At 40.6% G+C, this 17,030-nt stretch overlaps 1 protein-coding gene across 1 annotated transcript; it reads left to right on the top strand.

Moving 5' to 3' along the window:
- The first annotated feature begins 4,611 nt into the window (after positions 1 to 4,611).
- Positions 4,612 to 16,366, top strand: MAEL (maelstrom spermatogenic transposon silencer). The gene is made up of 12 exons (XM_050974432.1): positions 4,612 to 4,743; positions 5,216 to 5,302; positions 7,395 to 7,497; positions 9,350 to 9,505; positions 9,987 to 10,028; positions 10,660 to 10,787; positions 11,537 to 11,591; positions 11,929 to 12,070; positions 12,792 to 12,854; positions 13,469 to 13,601; positions 13,800 to 13,878; positions 14,603 to 16,366. Exons 1-12 carry the CDS (start codon positions 4,612 to 4,614, stop codon positions 14,716 to 14,718), a joined length of 1,236 nt encoding a protein of 411 aa, XP_050830389.1. The 3' UTR covers positions 14,719 to 16,366.
- The last annotated feature ends 664 nt before the right edge of the window (positions 16,367 to 17,030 follow it).

Genomic DNA, 17,030 nt, shown 5'->3' with positions numbered 1-17,030 from the left:
CACAGATTTAGGACTCATTAGGGGATGCAAGGGAAGAGTGTTGCTCTAGGACACAAAATAAAACGACGCAGACACTGGACTCTCCAAGGTAAAAAAAGAAGGAAAGTTTAATTCTGACTCCAACATTTAGAGATTTCCAAAAGTGACAGCGAATTGGAAGATGACAGTGCCACCCCTCCAATGACACTGGACAAACCAACAGTTCATCAAATTTCTCCTCCTCCATAAAAGAATGCAAATCAATAAGTTATTTACATAAAGTGCGTGAGAAAGTTCATTACAAGAATGTAAACATCAGAAGGCTTAGAAGAACTTAAAAAAACAGGGTGACGGAAGAGCATCTCAGGATTGCATAGCACCCCTCATGGGATGCTTACAAAAAGAATCAAAGGCAAAGAAAGGGAGAGATCTAGGTGATTTAGGAATAGGTAAAATAAATAGATGGATAAGGGGATAGAAAGAACCAGTTGGTGTGAAAAGTTTTCTGGGTGTTGCGCTTATCCATCATGCACACTGTGTTTCTTTTTTCTTATTAAATTCCTTTATAACTTCTTTTCTGAGTGAGCAACTCTCTGTTTAGGGTGTGTCCATGTGTATGGGGGTCTGGTGCCAGCCTCTAGTCATGCCATGGGTGGGAGAGTCCATGTGCCTGGGCAGCAGTGACTGGACAGACAGGAGTAAGCCAACATAAATGCCAGCACCTGGAGTGGGACTGCAGGTAGATAGTGCCCCTACGTGTCCCTGGGGCCAGGAGCTGGAATGAGTGACTGTCTGGGTGCCAGCAGCTGGAGAGCCCCGAGGGAGTGACCAGGATTACTGTCTCCTAGAGCAGACCAGCAGCCAGAAGCCCTCATGTCAATGGTGCCAGGAAGGAGTGAACATGACACTGTTAGTTACAATCCAGCTGGACTTTGTGGGAAGGTAGTGTGCCCTGAGAGCCAGGGAGGGGGAGAGGATGGCTCATGTCTAATGGGAAAAGCACAGCAGGAACTGGGTTAGGCTGGCAATACATAGCTGACCTCCCTTCACTTGGACGTGGGAGTGTGGAGTTGCATCAGCCTCACCTCTCCTGGGCTGATGGATCTGGCCTGATTCCTCCAACATAAACACCAAATATTTCCTTTTGTGGGGGAGTGCTGTAGCCCCAGACTAGCAGGTAAGTGGGGAACAGCAGATGTGTTCACTGCATGCTTTGTAGAATAATGTTGCTCATTCTTTCTGATTAAAAAAAAAAAAAAACCTTCAAGGAAAGATTATAGCCTTGAATCCTGAATTTATGAAAATACATTACTGGCAGAAAAGTACAAGATAGTTTTTCTGACCATATAGTATCAGGGTACATAATCCCTATTTTGAGATGCTGGCAAACCCCATGCATTGATGGAACAGCAAACGCTGGCAGAGGAGTTCTCTGGACCATTTATACTGATTCTGTAAATTCAGGAGCTGTGTTTCCAAAGCCAGGTACAGAGGACTTTAAGTGTTGGCATATCAATTAACTAAATTAAGTGCTTAAAAGAAAAACAACAACAACAAAAACCCCCAAGTAATATATAAATACTGGCACAACACTTGTTATCTGCTGGAAGGGCTCCAGTGGTACAAATGTTATTTTCAAATCAGTGTAAATGGTCCAGAAAAGTCCTTTGCCCACTAAGTTAAACAGCAGACAAATGAAGATTTAAAACATGAGTTCTTCAGAGGCACTGGGCTCTCCTCAGGGCCCTGGGGAAGAATACTGATGGTATGATGCTCTGAAGATGATCTGTTCCCTGTTTTTTTAATCTGACCCCTACCCCACAGAGGAAAATCCTTTCTTTCTCTACTGCTTACGAATTTTATTTTCCAACCCCACCTCTAGCCCTAGGAGAGCTATCACTGGAGCCTTGTGTTTTTCAAACAGTTGATGCACACATTATCTGAATTTCTTTAAAAGGAAGGGCTGCTGAAGGGTGGGTCCCAAAGCTGCACATGAGAGAAAAGAATATGATGTGAAGAAAAATAAAACACAAGTGCACAGATGCACTCCTAGCAACGACTCTTACAGCAATATAACAGTAAACACTTGCCTTTCTGCCTGAAAGAACTAGGCTCTGTGCAGATGTTTATATTTACAAGATACAAGTCATTTCTTGCAGTCTTTCCTCAGAGACTTAGCATTAATGTATCTGGAACTAGACGGGAATATAAATTATTTTCCACAGCAGTAAAAGTGACTTTAAAAGTGCTTACCTTGAGGTTATATCATGATTTTCTACATTTTTAACAATGTGATTGACTCCTCCTGAATGTTTAACAGCAAATTTCCTAAGTGGAACACAAACCAAACTGTTTCTCAAGATCTGAGCAAGACAGAACTGCCTCCAGAATGAGCCAGCATTTGAGATGCAAGAGCAATCTGGTCTGAGCTTACCTGACAGCAGTTCCAGCATGGACAAACATAATCAGCTAAGTCAAAGGTTTAAGCCTGAACCTCCTTTGGAGCTGAGCAGACTTACCCAAAGATGAAAAAAAGGGGTTAGATTGAGGAAAAGAGGCAGATTTTCCCAGTCATTTGGAAATGCATAGATGTGTTTCATCACTGTTTTTATCTTCATGTCTAAGTTTATAGCAAATTCAAGAGGATTCTGGGATGGAGAGTTGCAAAGGATCTTCCATGTCACTGCTGCACCATTTATTTTCATGGAGACTGGATAACTCCACTGAAGATGGCTGCATGAGAAGCAAATGGATGCTGAAGGAGATTCCCCAAAAGACAGGGGAACAGTGAGGAATGTGGGAGACATCACATGCCCTGGCCAAGGAAAATTAGGCCAGAAGGTAATCAGGGCCCATGCCAGTATTACCACCCCAGTAACCCTGTCTCATGTCAAATGTAGGGTCCTCTGTTCCAGGCAACCAGATTTCCGCAAACTGATTAAACTTCATTTTAAAGCCAATTGTGATTATTGACTTGCTGTGATTATTGCCCAGCTAGCTTATCTTTATTTTTTTTTTTTTTAACTATGGTCAGTGAAGATAATTTGATTTTTGAAAGATCAATAGAAAGCTTAAGGCAGGAAGCAACTCTGTGCCACTTATCAATGATGATGCAGATCAGATTATTTCCAGCTTTTATTTCATCTGAACTGTGGTTCCCTATGCAATTCCAGTGAAGGAAGTGTCAGTTATGTCAATGAGACAGATGAAGGGAAAAAACCCCAACAATCACAAAAAGCAACCCAAAACCACAAAAAGAGAGTCTTAACAGCAGCCTCAGTTTTATGTAACATGAGCTCCCAAATAATTTCTAATAAATGAGTCTGCCCTTCCAAGTGCACACATGCCCACTCACCTCCTCCACTTTCCTGTCATATATCTCAAAACTAAACCCAGGGCTCTCACCTGAAGTTGGTCTCTGCTTTCCCCCCTTCTCCTTCCTGAACCTGGTGCAAACTCATGTTCCCATAGGGTATTTCTTATCCTTCAGCACCCAAAGAACATTAAAAAAAAAAAAATTAAGAAGAGCAGCCATACCACACTTTCATCAGGACCTGCTGTGAGGTTGTTGTCCGCAAAATTCAGATTCATCTACGTGGTGTGCAACAAGCCAATAATTACACACTTGAGAGAGACATTGATTATTTACTTATTTTGGAGCTGCACAAGCCTGGGTGCCTGGTGGTATTTCACAAATCGGGCACAGCTCACCGGGCTTTCCATGCCATTACTTACACACAAAAATGTTGTGTTAGTAACCTCCCAAGTATGATTGAAAATAACTGCTATACAATTACTTAGTCCCACCAGACTCCTATGCATGCTCAGGGGAAGGATCTTCACCTAGATAGGATCTTTTTGACCTGGAGGCATGATTCTTAATATTGCAATGAAGACAGTTAACATATATCCAGGAATAAAAATGTTGGACAAGTAGTATTAGGACAATATGAGACAATAGAAACAAAGAGTTACAGGCAGTCTGGGTACCTTTTTCTGGGCAGCATAAGCCCGAAAAAGGACACACGTTAACAGAGGAGTACCCCTTAAAAACAATAACCTGTTGCATATTCATACATCTCATACATGATGCATAAATTCCACTAAAACACAGGATTCTGTCTGGTCATTGTCAGCTTCTTCCTCTGAATCCTCACGGCGTTGTTGAGCCTGAGCGAGGCGGGAAGAAATTCGTTTCTTCTGATAAGAAGGCAATACATTCTTTTTGTCTGAAAGATTTAGGAGTCCTGCCGCTGCTATCTCGCTGCGAGTCCTTTCTTTAAAAAAAAGTATCTTACGTAGCACAGTTTCTATTTTCACACTTTGTTATAACCTAAAACTACATTTAACCCACCACTTAAGAAAATTAATACAGCACCACTTCCTAACACAACACAGATAATATTCATTTTGATATTTGCCAAAAGCCAAATCATAAAGTACGCATTTTCACACTGGAAAAAAGGAGCAGACAAGGAGGACCAAGCAAAGACCAAGCCCGGGGGGCTTGCAAGGCGCTGCCACGGCCGCCCGTCATGGCCGCCCCGCCCTTGCCCGCGGGTCGCCGCCCCGCCCGCCCCTCATGAGGGGCCGCGCCGCTACCGCGTGTGGGCAGCGCCCTTCGGCGAGGCCATGGCTCGGCGCGGCGGCTACCGCAGCGCCTTTCTGTGGTTCGTGCACGACCAGCTGCCCGAGCTGGAGCGGCGCGGGCTGTCCGTGGCCCATGTGGCGGACGCCGTCCCCTACTGCTCCCAGGCGTGGGAGGTGAGGGCGGCGTGCCGGCGGGGCCTCTCCCGGAGGGTGGGCTCGGCGCCATGTCAGGTGGCTTTGCCGTTCTCCCCTCAGCGCGGCGGCTGCGCTGGTTCGTGTGCCGTGGGTGGGGTGGCGGCATCCCCGGCTGGCAGGAGGAGTTCCAGGAGGTCTCTTGTTTGTGGCTTGCCCTCACTCGGAGGTACTTCACCTTGGCCTTGCTGGGTGTTTGTAACCAAGGCTTATGGCGTTATTAAGAAAAAAGCGCCCGGGAGTGTTTGAGTTAGTCTTGGCGGCCATCAGTAATGTCCTTTGGAAGGGCAGGAGTGATTTCTTACACTTGGAGTTTGTTGGTTTGTGGGACTACTACTTCCTTTGGAAGTGCAGGAATGGTTTCTTACACATGGAGTTTGTTGGTTTGTGGGACTACTAGAAGGAGGTAGAGGAAAGGTAGAAACCTTTTTATAACAGCTAATTTTTCTTCAAGTCCCTGACAGAGGAAGAGAAGACAGTGTATTCAGAGAAGGCTCGTAAATGGAATAGCAAGAAATACCCTCAGAAGACTGTGAAGGAGGTAAATGCTGACAATGGAAGGCCCTCAGTAAGAAGGAGGAGTAAACGGTATCGGGCTCTTTGTGCTCAGTTCCACGGGATGCTGTGCAAGTTCCTCCTGCTCTCCACATCCTCCAGCCTCTGGAGGGTATGGCTGCATTAGTAGTAGCTATCATTATACGGGTTCTGCAGGTAATTGTTCTGGCTTGAATTGAAGGTGGAAATACTTGATACCTCTTAACTATTACAGCTTGTTCCTTTGGGCTCTTGTACCAAGTAAAATGTAGTTCTCTAACACCCTGGCTTTATGTTTAACAGTGTTTTTCAGTGCTTGACAATTTTTTTTTTTTAATTTATACTGTAAATTGGTGTTACTTCTTGTCATAGGTTCATGTTGCTTTTGCTTTTTGGGTGTCATTGGTTTAGGCACTTCTTGTCTGACGGCCTGAAAACACATCTTAGAAGCAGCTGATTTGTAGGTCTGGAGGAGCTGTGTGGTGAGCCAGGTCAATGAAATGTGGCCTATGCACAAATAGAATAACTACACCCTGCCATTATTTTTAGGTTGGTTGGATGTGGGAGAGAGTAGTAACAGTGTTGTGGAGAACAATGTAGAAGTAGGCAGTTGGGTTGAGTGTGTTTGGTTGTGTCTGAAATGGTGCTAAACAGATAATTTCTGCTATTTACTGCCTTGAAAAGATGTTGGTCCCGTTTGTTTCTGTCTCTTTTCCTTTCCCAGCATTTCTCTGAAGCAGTTACTTAAGGGTTTGAATTATGTGAGGTGTGAGCTTTTTTTATTTCATTTCAGTCTTTGTTAGTAGTGTAAAAATCTTGTGTGTCCAGGGAAAGAAGGTCACGTTTACTGTCAGAGTAAATGGATAATACTGCATTTAGTTCTTAATGCTCTATTACTAGATAATGACTGTGAACTATGAATCAATAGTGAGGATAAATTCCAGGACTTCAAAACGATTACAGGGTGACAGAGGGAAGGACAGGATGATCATAGTTTGGAGTAACTAGTAAAAATGGATTAGTTAAATTAGTCTAGACTAGAAGGGAGGTGTTAGGCAATGTTTTCTGGTTTTGGGGGCCTGAATGTCTGGGAAAAGATTGTTTAAAATGTGATCATCCTTTTGTCTTGTAGCAGGCTGAGTATGTGTAATTAATGAAACTCCATTTTTATATGTCAGAGAGAACTAAGTGAAATGGCAGGTAAGTCACAAATGGAGGCTTCTGTGTTTCCTTCCACAAGTTGTAGCATTTTAGAAGATTGTAATCAGGCAGAGGAATGAATAGTTGCTTTACCAGAGTAAAGATCACCATCCTTACTGTATCAGTGGAAACAGGCAAATATGGATATATAATTATATGTGCTCTTGTATTATTCATCCCAGCCCAGTACACAGCCAGCCACGGTCACTTTGTGTAGTGCAAGTCCATGTTCCTATTTTGGAGGTGGCCAAAACTTGCTTAAATGGGAGTAATTCCTCATTTTGTTTGAAATAGTTCCAACTGATAACCAGTTAACTTTGGCTGAGATGGTTATCTGCAATCAGTGTACCTGGGTGTGGATGTTATTCCCAGTCTGGGTTTGAGTGATCAGATTCTGTAAGAGTGACAGGTTTCTTTTCCTGTCCTATTAAAAAGCTTATTGTTCATGAATGGATTTTCACAGCAATCCAATGACTTCCAATGAGGCTTTATCAGCTTTTCATGAACCTGTTTCCTAGTCAAAGACAACTAACACATGTGCCAGGTGCTTTTTTCATAAAACTTACGGAGAAAAGTTTTAAATTCCAGTTTGAAGAGTTTCTTGCCTGTGGCAAGTGGTTGAATTAAGGAAAATACTTTTTTTTTTGTATTATGTTTTGTAAATTTAGCTATAGTTCTTTCATGCAATAAGGGGTTGACAAGGGTACTGAAGAGAAATCTTGCTTTTCTGGCCTGCAAGTATCCGGGCACTTTATATAATAACTTTTCCACCTATCCACAGCTATTAGTGGATATTGCATTTTCCTCTGATATAAGGAGCTGAAGGATTTTATTTGGGGTGAGAAGACTTTTGTTGTTGTTGATATTTTTTTTTTTTTTAATTTTCTCGTCTTTTCCAGACTTGTAATGTGCCTGATCCAGTTCCTGCTCTTCTGACCACAAAGATGCCTATTGTTACTCCTTTGCCAGATGCTTCTGCTCTCTCTTGGAAGAATCATCAGGGTATGGTGATTTTAAAGCAGTTGGTCCTGGTAGATGAGAGTTTCCCTTTCAGTGGTACCTGTACAAAGACTGTTTACATTTTGCTAAAAGCCATCTGTGTCAGATATTTTACACTACTGGGCTGCTGCTTTAAAAGATAGAGGGACATCAAGGAAAATACTTTTCCCCCCTCCAACCTCCAACAATTCTATCCTCTGTTTTTTAGCTCAATGGGAGTATAGCCACTAACAGTTTCTTAACAGTTATTTCAAGTTTTTTAAGGAAAAGGTAATTTTCCAAGTCCTACATTTATGATTTAACGAGGCCTAATCCAAGTTCAGCATAAAAGAATGCTTGTATTGATTTCAAAGGGTTAGGAATTGCTAGATATCAATGTTCAGAATTGGTATGATAGAGGTATTAAACAGGGGCCTGGCCTCATTGGGAGAATAAAAGAGGGAATATGCACTCTGTCAGTGCCATTATAACATCCTGACTTGCTTCCTTATTGAAAGAACTCTCAAAAACTAAACCCTTCTAACCTGTACCTTTCTTCAGATGATAGTAGTGAACACATTTGTAATCTTCTACCCAGTGAATATTACATTATTCTGAAAAATGATAAAAGGTAGTGCTTACAAGGTAAGTCAAGAAGCCTGTTCATATAAGCTGTATCTGCTGTGTGGTTAAGTCTCAGTTCCAGCTTTTTACCTCAGTCTCTTGAACTATTTTCATGTTGTCATGGTTATGGCGGAGCAAGAAACAGTAGCTCCATAAAAAGTGAAATGCTTATTAGTGCCCTCTGTGCCAGGGGTCATGCTCCCCTGTCATTGTGATGCAGATTTGATTGGGCTGATCATGCTGGCTGGCTTGAGTTGGCACAATTCGTCTTTTAGCTGAATGAGAGGCATAATGATAAAGGATAATTGAGATACATTTCATGATTCTGCTCTTAATATTTCTCAGTTAAAGTTCTATATGGTTCCCTGGAGCTATATCTATTTTTTCATAAGGTAGGAGAGGTGTCTTTCCTATGACCCCTGAGCTTGTACAGTTTAAGACCCACATAAGGGAGCATGACCATTCAGGGCAACTGGTGTTAAATGTCCTAAAGACTGGCATACAGAATTATTTATGTGTGAAGACAGTTACACATCTCTAGTAGAGCAAGTAGGACTTTTTTGATGAGGGGCAGTAGTTAAGAGTAAGGAATAAATATCTGTATTAAACTTCACTGAGAACATTGTGACAGTTGTGAAGAGAAGGATTAAGGTGTATTGTAAAATATTTGTCATAGTTGGATACTTTTTAATTAGTAAATGATAAAACTGTTCCTTAACATTTGTGTTGGGTATTCTTGCCACTTTCTTTGGGAGCTCATTTGGTGGAGAAGCAATCCTTTTAATTAGCAGACTTCACATCTTCTTGCCCCACAGGATTACTACCAACTTGTTTAAGTGGTGTAAGCTGCCAAATTTAGCTTGTGAGGCTGTTTTGCAGCTACTGATTTTATGAAAGGGCAAAGAGACTGTCCTTAAAAAGAATAATGGTTCCTGTTGGATTGCAGGCCTCTTAACATCATGTGGGTTTGGAGGTTGGCTTTTTTTTTTAGTTGCTTGTATTTGTTGTGGTTTTTGCCCCAATTCTACACACAGTAGGATCTCTGGAAGGTGTCCAGTGTGCCTGAATTCTGTATAAATGTTATCTTGTCATCTTGGATACAGAAGAAGAGCTGTGTGTTTTGCTTGGTTGTTACTCTTCACTCAGTCATAGGAGAAAGTTTACCAAAGCTTTCCCTGGATGAGGGGAGACCAGCATGGCTTCTGTAACCTCTGGTGGCTTGTCTGAAATGTTTTTTTTCTTTTTCTTTCAGAAATGGTTGCAGACATCTTCTACTTCCTGGACATATACAGCTATGGGAAGCTGCCTCCCCACTGCGAGCAGCGCTTCCTTCCCTGTGAGATTGGGTGTGTCAGATACTCCCTGCGAGATGGCATCATGGCTGATTTCCACCACTTCATAGATCCAGGTGAGTTCCAGGAAAGTCAGAAGTACTGAGGTGAGAGGGAGGCTTTCTAGAGTCACTGCTGCCCAGGTTAGATTTCTGGTATTAAGACAAGTTTATTTCTTTGCTTATAAATGGTCAGACTTTTTAAAATATCAGAACAGTGCTGAGCTTGTTTCTGAAGAGAATTAGTGTCAGAACTTCATCTTACTCCAAAGAGGGTAGGCTAAACCCAGGAGGATCTGCACATGTTCGTGCTTTATATTTCACGTCAATTAATGTTTTCTTAGCTGGACCTAAACACACTCTGCAATGGGCTTTGTTTTTTAAAATGCATAGAAGTGAAAGTAGCTTTTCCAAAAATAGTTGTGGCACTTTTACAAGGCCACAAGGGAAGATGAAGCTGTTCTTTTCTGTATGTGAAGCTGTGGTGTATAGTGGAGAGTTAAGGATCTCTCCTTGGTGGTGTTAGATGATGATTGTGCTTTCTCCTCTTTTTTTGCAGAAGTACCACCACGTGGTTTTCGGTACCACTGCCAGGCTGCTGGTGAGTATTAATGGAGAAAAAGAATGGTGTGCAAAGGTGTGCAGTTTTAGTCTCAGCTTATCTGACCTTTGTCCAAATGTTTTGTAAGTCTTGAATAGTCCTTGTGTGTATCTTCAGCATGAAGTGCTAATTAACAACAGAGTAACTTAAAGATACTACTTTATATTTAAAAGTTATGTTTAGCAGCTTGGCATTTACTAACAAAATTAAAATATCTGCACCATTGTTGTGTCTGGCTTGGCCGGCCTGTTTCCTTTGTGACTCTCAGTAATGTTTATAGACTCCAGTTTGTTTTTATTAGGACACTTCCTCTCGTGTACAGAGGGAACAAACTTGGCCTGTGTACGTCTAATACTTGGATAATGGCCTTTTAAAAGGGGCAGGAGTGTGAGTGTTGCTCACAGCCCAGGGCTGCTGACAGAAGCAAGGTTGTAGTAGCTTAAACACAGACTCTGTCTGTGGAGAGGAGTGTGTGTGTTTGTGTGCATATATATATATATGTATACAGAAAGATAAAAAGGAGGAGGGAACTGTATCTCTTTAAGGAAACTGGACTTCTCACAATTTTGTGGTTTTTTGGTTTTGTTTCGTTGTTTTTTTTTTTTCCCTGTCCCTCTTCTCCCTGCATTAGGTGATGAAACCCATAAGATCCCTATATCTGGATTTCACCTTCCTCGTTCTTGTTATGCTGTTGTCCTGCGGGAGCTTGTTGAGTTTGCCCACCCATCCAGGGGTGCTCAGCCTCGCTTCTTCTGCAGGGTATGGCCAAGGTCAAAGCTCTAAATCTCCCTTTCTGCTTCCACTTCTGCTGGATGACTAAGGAGATAGTTTACTCTAAAACCTAATCAGTGTCCATATAAGTGGGGAAAGACACTTTTTCCAAAGTGTCCCAGTTCCATGCAGGAAGAAATGGCCTCTAGAAGCCAACCTTTTTATAAAGCAGAGACCTAATTTTCTGCCTTTTTATTTTCAGCTTACACTTCTGGCTCTAATCTACTGATGAACAGGGTCTTTTGTTCTCTGACATTGTTATGACTTTGGTTAAGGGCTCCTAAGATTTGACTTAAATTGGATGTGCTCAATAATAGTGATAAATCCTGCTTTTTTGAAAGGATATTTTTACGTTTTCGTGACTCTTTTCCCCATGAGAATAACACGTGTCTTAAATTTTTGCTCAAGTTTCATTTTTCCAGGCAGGAGAACAAAATGTTAGGATTCAGATGTGTTTAAGTTTCATAACAGGTATATTACATTTCAATTCAATTCAAACCTAATCTTAATCTTTAAAAAGTAGGGAGGGACAAGATACTGGGTTCCATCTATAAATAAGGGCTCTGAAGAAGTATGCATGAAATTTGGGTCCTCTTCAAGATAGTCATCAGGGAGATTGCCTTCAGGGCCACAAGCAATGTTTGGAGGTGGCTTTTTCAGACCTGGACAGAAGTCATGGAAGTGTCAGAATTCTATGCTGTACTCCTTTGAGATGACAGAAATCTTTTTTCCTCCAGTTTAATGACAGATTCCGAATTAACTGGTGTCTTGGTCGAATGGCCAGCATAACAGGTAGGGATTGGATCATTTTTGTCCATCCTTTTCCCCTCCTATCCCCAGAAGTAAGGGCTGTGTAACCATGGACCGCTATATTTGTCTGAAAAGCATGTCTCAAAATTTTCATAAAAGCTGGCTCTGATAGCTAGAACTCCTTTGCATGTTCCTTCCTCTTCCTTTCTCCCACCACTTTCTAGGAAGCCAGGTTTTATTAAAACTACTGGTGGAATATCTTTGAGCTTTGATGCTGTGATAAAGAGCTGGACAGTGAACAGGGACTGAATGAGAAATGAACTGAGCAGGATATTCAGTGACTCTTGTTCTCCTGGCTTGGATTTTCACTGAACTGTAGGCATTGAGAGCCACTGGGAGCTTTTTGCAGTAGAAGACCTGATAATGAAACTGTACCAGAAGAAATACCAAAAGGAGCCATCCAAGATCTGGGTGTATAGAAAACTAGATGTCTGCCTGTGGGATTTCTCCAGTAATACCAGGTTTGTTGGGTGGTTCTTTGTGTAAATGTGCCTGCTTTCAGATTCTTCTGTGTTGGTACAAAAAGTGATGTTTGCAGTGCTGCAGGAGCATATCGGGTGATTATGCAGTTAATTTAGAAATAGACTCTAGTGCTTCCTCTGCTACTAATTTAAGAAAAGAACCAATAATATGATCTTAAATTTCAGTAGATTAAAAAAAAACTATGTGAATTATTCTTGGAAGTCTGCTTGGAATATGGATTTTAAGATCCATTTGGTTCATCGTTGTCACTTCGTCTTTTTATAGTCAGGCAGTTTTGTGTTCCCATGAGTGTCTTCACCCTAGAGGGGGACCTTGAGGAGAATGGAAGAATGTACTCTAAAAGACAGGTTTGGAGAGGAAAGTGAGGGTGTTTATGCTGGGAGAAACTATTTCACATTAATGGGAAGCTTGAAATGGTTCAAATGGTTTAAATTCCATTTGTCTCTTAGGGTTCTCTTTTCTCCCTGCCCCCCACCTCAGCATGAAGCAGATTGCCTGATAAGCAGACCTTTAAGTTCTGCATAAACTACTTAGGGCAAAGCTATTGAACTCTGTGAAATTTTAAAGGTACTGCATGATCACTGCAACAAAAAGATACCATTTTTAATATTTGTTCCTCTTCATCTGGCCAGACCAACTGTTCTTGTTGATGAACAATGTAGGTGCTTCTGAAATAAGCCTGAAATTGATTTCATGTAGGTGCAAGTGGCATGAGGAGAATGATATAATCTGCTGTGCCCTGGCATCCTGTAAGAAAATAAGGTGAGTATTGCTTGAGGAGTTGACTCCAGAATGATGGCTTTTATTTTGTTAGCATTGCAGTGCTGAGAAAAGTGTTAATTACATTAGAATTCACTGTTTGAATTCTAATTCAAACAGTGGTATTCTCATTATGCTCTGGCATATCTCTACTTTGGAAACTTCTATACTGCCTGACATATAATGTAGATACATAAGGTCCTATAATCTTTTTGGTGGGGAAAAAGGAAAAATAAATAGTTTGGAAATGAGGAAATGCCATTTATGATCTCTGTTGGCAGAAGAAGTAGACAATAATAAATAGTCTTTCATTCAAAAAACTCATCATGGAGTGCTATGCCCCCCCCCAAAAAAAAGTTGCTTTTCTCACTTCTATGTGCTGCATTTGATAATGTGGGGAAACTGTTTTTATTTCATGTGTAGCTGTACAACAGACTGGTGGTCTTGGAAGGATGCAGGGATGCTGGCAGAAAGTCCTTCTGCCCTCTGGTATCTGTTCTGTGCTTTGGCTGCTTTTGTTTGCCAGCTGAAGAACGTAAAATGCTGTGCTGTCACACATCAGCATTCCAGCTCTCTTAACTAGACCTTTCTTGTTTTCCTTTTTTTTCTTGGTCAAGTTACTGCATCAGTAAATCCTTTGCTAGTGTGTATGGAGTCCCACTAACAGCAGCTCACCTCCCTCTGCAAGACTCTGATTGTGATCAAAGCACAAATACCAGGATTGTAAACCTGGATGCTGGACATACCCAGGTCAGGTTTTTTGAGTTGATACCCTGATTTATTTCCAGTTGTCAGTTTCACATGAGCTGTTTTGTCTTTGGATGCTGTCCTTTGTGACATATGTTGGGCAGACCTATGAACATGATCCATAGGTTTTATGGATTGTGGGGTGTGTTTCATGTTAGCAGATACATGTACCTTATTTAGAATATTTATATTTTCATACAGAAAAAGAAAGCTGAGAGTTCTGAATCCAACAAACCTTTGGGTTCTCCAAGATGGGATCAAGAGTTTGTTTCTTCTAATTGTGAGTTTGAAACTTCCACATATTTTTAGTGGAAAGAGCTCCTTATGCTTGATCCAGTAGTTATTTTTTTTAAATTTTTGGGCTTAGGTGTTGCCTGAAAGTGCTGCACAGCTCACACACTGAAGACTGAAGCAGGAAGAGCTGGCCTTTTCTTACTGGACAGAATCTTAGGGTCAAAAACATCTCTCAAAATTCAGTTTTTCTTAGAAATGTTGCTCTCTGATTTATGCTTTTCTGTTACCTGAAGCCATTCCCATGCCCAGGTGCTTTGAGGCAGTTGTGTTTAAAGTACTCTCCATGTTCCTAAATCGTTCTATGTACAGACTGAGCTGGTCCTTGTTTCAAGTGTTCCGTCACAACTCAGTTAAAAGACTTCTCTTTTCAAGTTTCTATTTGCAGAAAGGATTTTTTTACTAGAAGGCCTCTGAGCTCAGTTCATTTGGGCATTTCATGGCTAACCTTCAGAGGAAAGGGTTTGCAAAATAAATAAGAATTCTGAGTTTGCAGTTTGGTATCTTATGCATAAGATTCATGCTGAGTTAAACTCTGTTCCACCTGGAAATCATGATCTTATGGTCTTAGTGTTTGTGGAGGACACAACCTGCCTGACTTTTTGTATCAGAGCTGTTGGATAGGTTCAGCTCCACAGCATGAGGAACAATCCCATTAGTTTATGCAAACTTTAAAGGCTGATTTGATGTGCAAACTATATTTAATTTATTAGGTGATTCTCCATGTGGTGTGAAGACCTCCCGTTGTGGAACAAGTGTTGTACAAGGAAGAGGAGTTACTCGATTGCTGAGAAGTGCATCTGATCTATCCAAGTCTTTCAGTAATTGAAAATCTCTTTCACATCCAGGACAGCTGTAAATTCTAATTTTCTTTGTTTCCCTAAGATAACTAGTAGTTTCTCCAGACGGCAGTTTTTCATCTTCTGTGCAAACCTTGACAGTTGAAGTTCTTGTTAGAATGATAAAACCATTGAGTGGATTTAAAGAATCTTGTTCATTATCTACAGGAAGACTTATTTTGAAGGGACCTAACAGTCTTTAAAAGTGCATGCTGTACTAGTTGTATTTCTTAATGAATAGAGTGAAAATTCAAGATTGATTAATCAATATAATTGAATTAGAAGAATTCTTTAGTGACCGGTGTGTAAACAACTTTAACTTTTTGCTTTATTTCTTTTTTTAGTAGCCTTCCCATCTCCTGCATGTGGAAGGTGGAATTTCAGTGTATAACAGTCTTGCTTCAAAAACTGATGCAGGGGAGAAAGCATTGATGGTGTGAAGGGCTGCCCTAGGGGAATTAATTAAAAGTCAGTAGTCCCAAAAGTTTGCTGTAATAAATCAGTTTTAGCCATAAAAAATTTGAGTGGTCTTTCAAGGTAAAAAAGCAGATTCTATGTAAAATGTCTTGAAAGAAATACTGTGGCAAATTTATCTATCTGTTAATGTTCTTAGAGGCACAGGCTGTATTATATACATCAGGGACAAGTGCTGCATAGATTTTTTTGCTTGCATCATTTTTCTTTTTAAGAAAGGCATGTCCCTTAAACTTTAGAGACTGAAGAGAAGTGTAGGTGTTACGGGATTGGTTTGGTTTTGGTTTTTTGATAGTTTTTTTTTTTAAGAGTATCAAATTTCAACTGATATATTTCACAAGAGTTTAGTCAGGCTGGGTAGATACCAGTCATAATTATTTGGGGACACATAAAAAGTGTCTTGACATTTTCTAGGGAAGTTAGATATTCCTTTTTATGGAGGTAGTGGTTGGACTAATCCCCAAAAAGTTTTCTGTCTGAGGCTTGTGCTTAGTCCATGTGTCTCCTAAGCAAGTGATTCTGAGAAATAAGAGCTTATTTTGTTAAGTTGTTCCTAGATTTTGTACCAACAGATGTCCAGTTTTGAAATACTTATTTCCATAGCAACTAACTGTGTGAAGATTTCATTCCTTGTAGGTACTGAAACTCAAGATGAGGTGGTTCGTTCCCTTGAATAAGGAAAAAACCCAACGAAACAAATGCGAACAAAACCCAAAATGCAGCCAAAATAAGAGGTTTATTTGAGTATGCTGATCAGTGTGTCAGAAAAGGCCAAGTGCTGGTTTAGTTGGAAACCTGTTACAGTTGCTATAAGGCCAATCGAACCCTTTCTTGCAGTGTTTTAGGATCACTGAAGCATTTCTATTCTTACCCAACTGTTCACCTTTATCACTGAATTTTCTCAATTCATTCTGTATTTCCTTCCTTGGAGGCTGCAGTCCTACCTGCTGATTTTCACCAAATAAGGGACATTAAAGCTGTAAGGCTGAAATTTACCAGTGAAGCACCTGGGAATGTTGTAACAGACTGACAGTGACTGACAGTGTCTATCAAGTAGTGTTAAAGGCTTTTCTGTATTTGTATAGACTTGTCCAGGTTCCTTAACTGACAGCCACTGCTGCATTGATATTTCAGAATGTACAGAACTGTTGTTTTTGAAGTAGTTTCAGAGTTCACTGTTGCAATAAAAGTTTGTTTCATTTCTTATGCAGGAGAGAATTTATTAAAAATTGTTGCTAAAACGCTTATTCAGTGTTAAGTACATAAAGATAAGAACATTTTTACTAAGCTTAATGTATTACATATCAAGACTGAGATAAAGAATGGGAGCAGAAGTGGGAAAATGCCATTAGGATTCTGTGGCATATCTGTACCTTACCACCTGTAAGTTAAAATAGCACATAAGATGTAGAAGATCTAATTATATGCTGTAGGCAGTGGGCTGTTAACTGGGGCAGTAACTGTCTTAGTGTAATAACCAACAACTCTAGAGGGGTTTTCTTGTAGTGAAAATCATAAGATTTGTGCCATTAGAATGAGTACACTAACTTAAAGTAGCCCATTTCCTATTGTTATTCTGCATTTATTGAGGGAGAGCCCTAACAGCTGCTGAAGGATGATAGAAAATTCTTTCATTTTGGAGCTCTGCGTCTTTGACTGGTATGCAGTTTGCAACTCTTGATTTCTGCAAGAATAAATTCTGGAAAACAAGCACAATAAATTAATGCTTCTCTTCTTTAGGTAAAGGAAAGTAAAGATGAGGGATTGCAACCTTAGCCCACTTCCTAAGTGCAAGGAGTAGTGCTGGTAAGGCACAAACTGTGTCAAA

The sequence above is a fragment of the Serinus canaria genome, chromosome 1, assembly GCF_022539315.1.
Source record: "Serinus canaria isolate serCan28SL12 chromosome 1, serCan2020, whole genome shotgun sequence".
In the NCBI taxonomy this organism is placed as follows: domain Eukaryota; kingdom Metazoa; phylum Chordata; class Aves; order Passeriformes; family Fringillidae; genus Serinus; species Serinus canaria.
This window is presented reverse-complemented; position numbering and strand designations above follow the sequence as displayed.

Excerpts from the sequence above, each read along its gene's own strand:
- MAEL (XM_050974432.1), top strand. The coding sequence starts at position 4,612 with ATGGCTCGGCGCGGCGGCTACCGCAGCGCCTTTCTGTGGTTCGTGCAC. Across the intron at positions 12,855-13,468 it reads GCATCCTGTAAGAAAATAAG|TTACTGCATCAGTAAATCCT; the intron begins GTGAGTATTGCT and ends TTCTTGGTCAAG. Across the intron at positions 13,879-14,602 it reads AGAGTTTGTTTCTTCTAATT|GTGATTCTCCATGTGGTGTG; the intron begins GTGAGTTTGAAA and ends TTAATTTATTAG.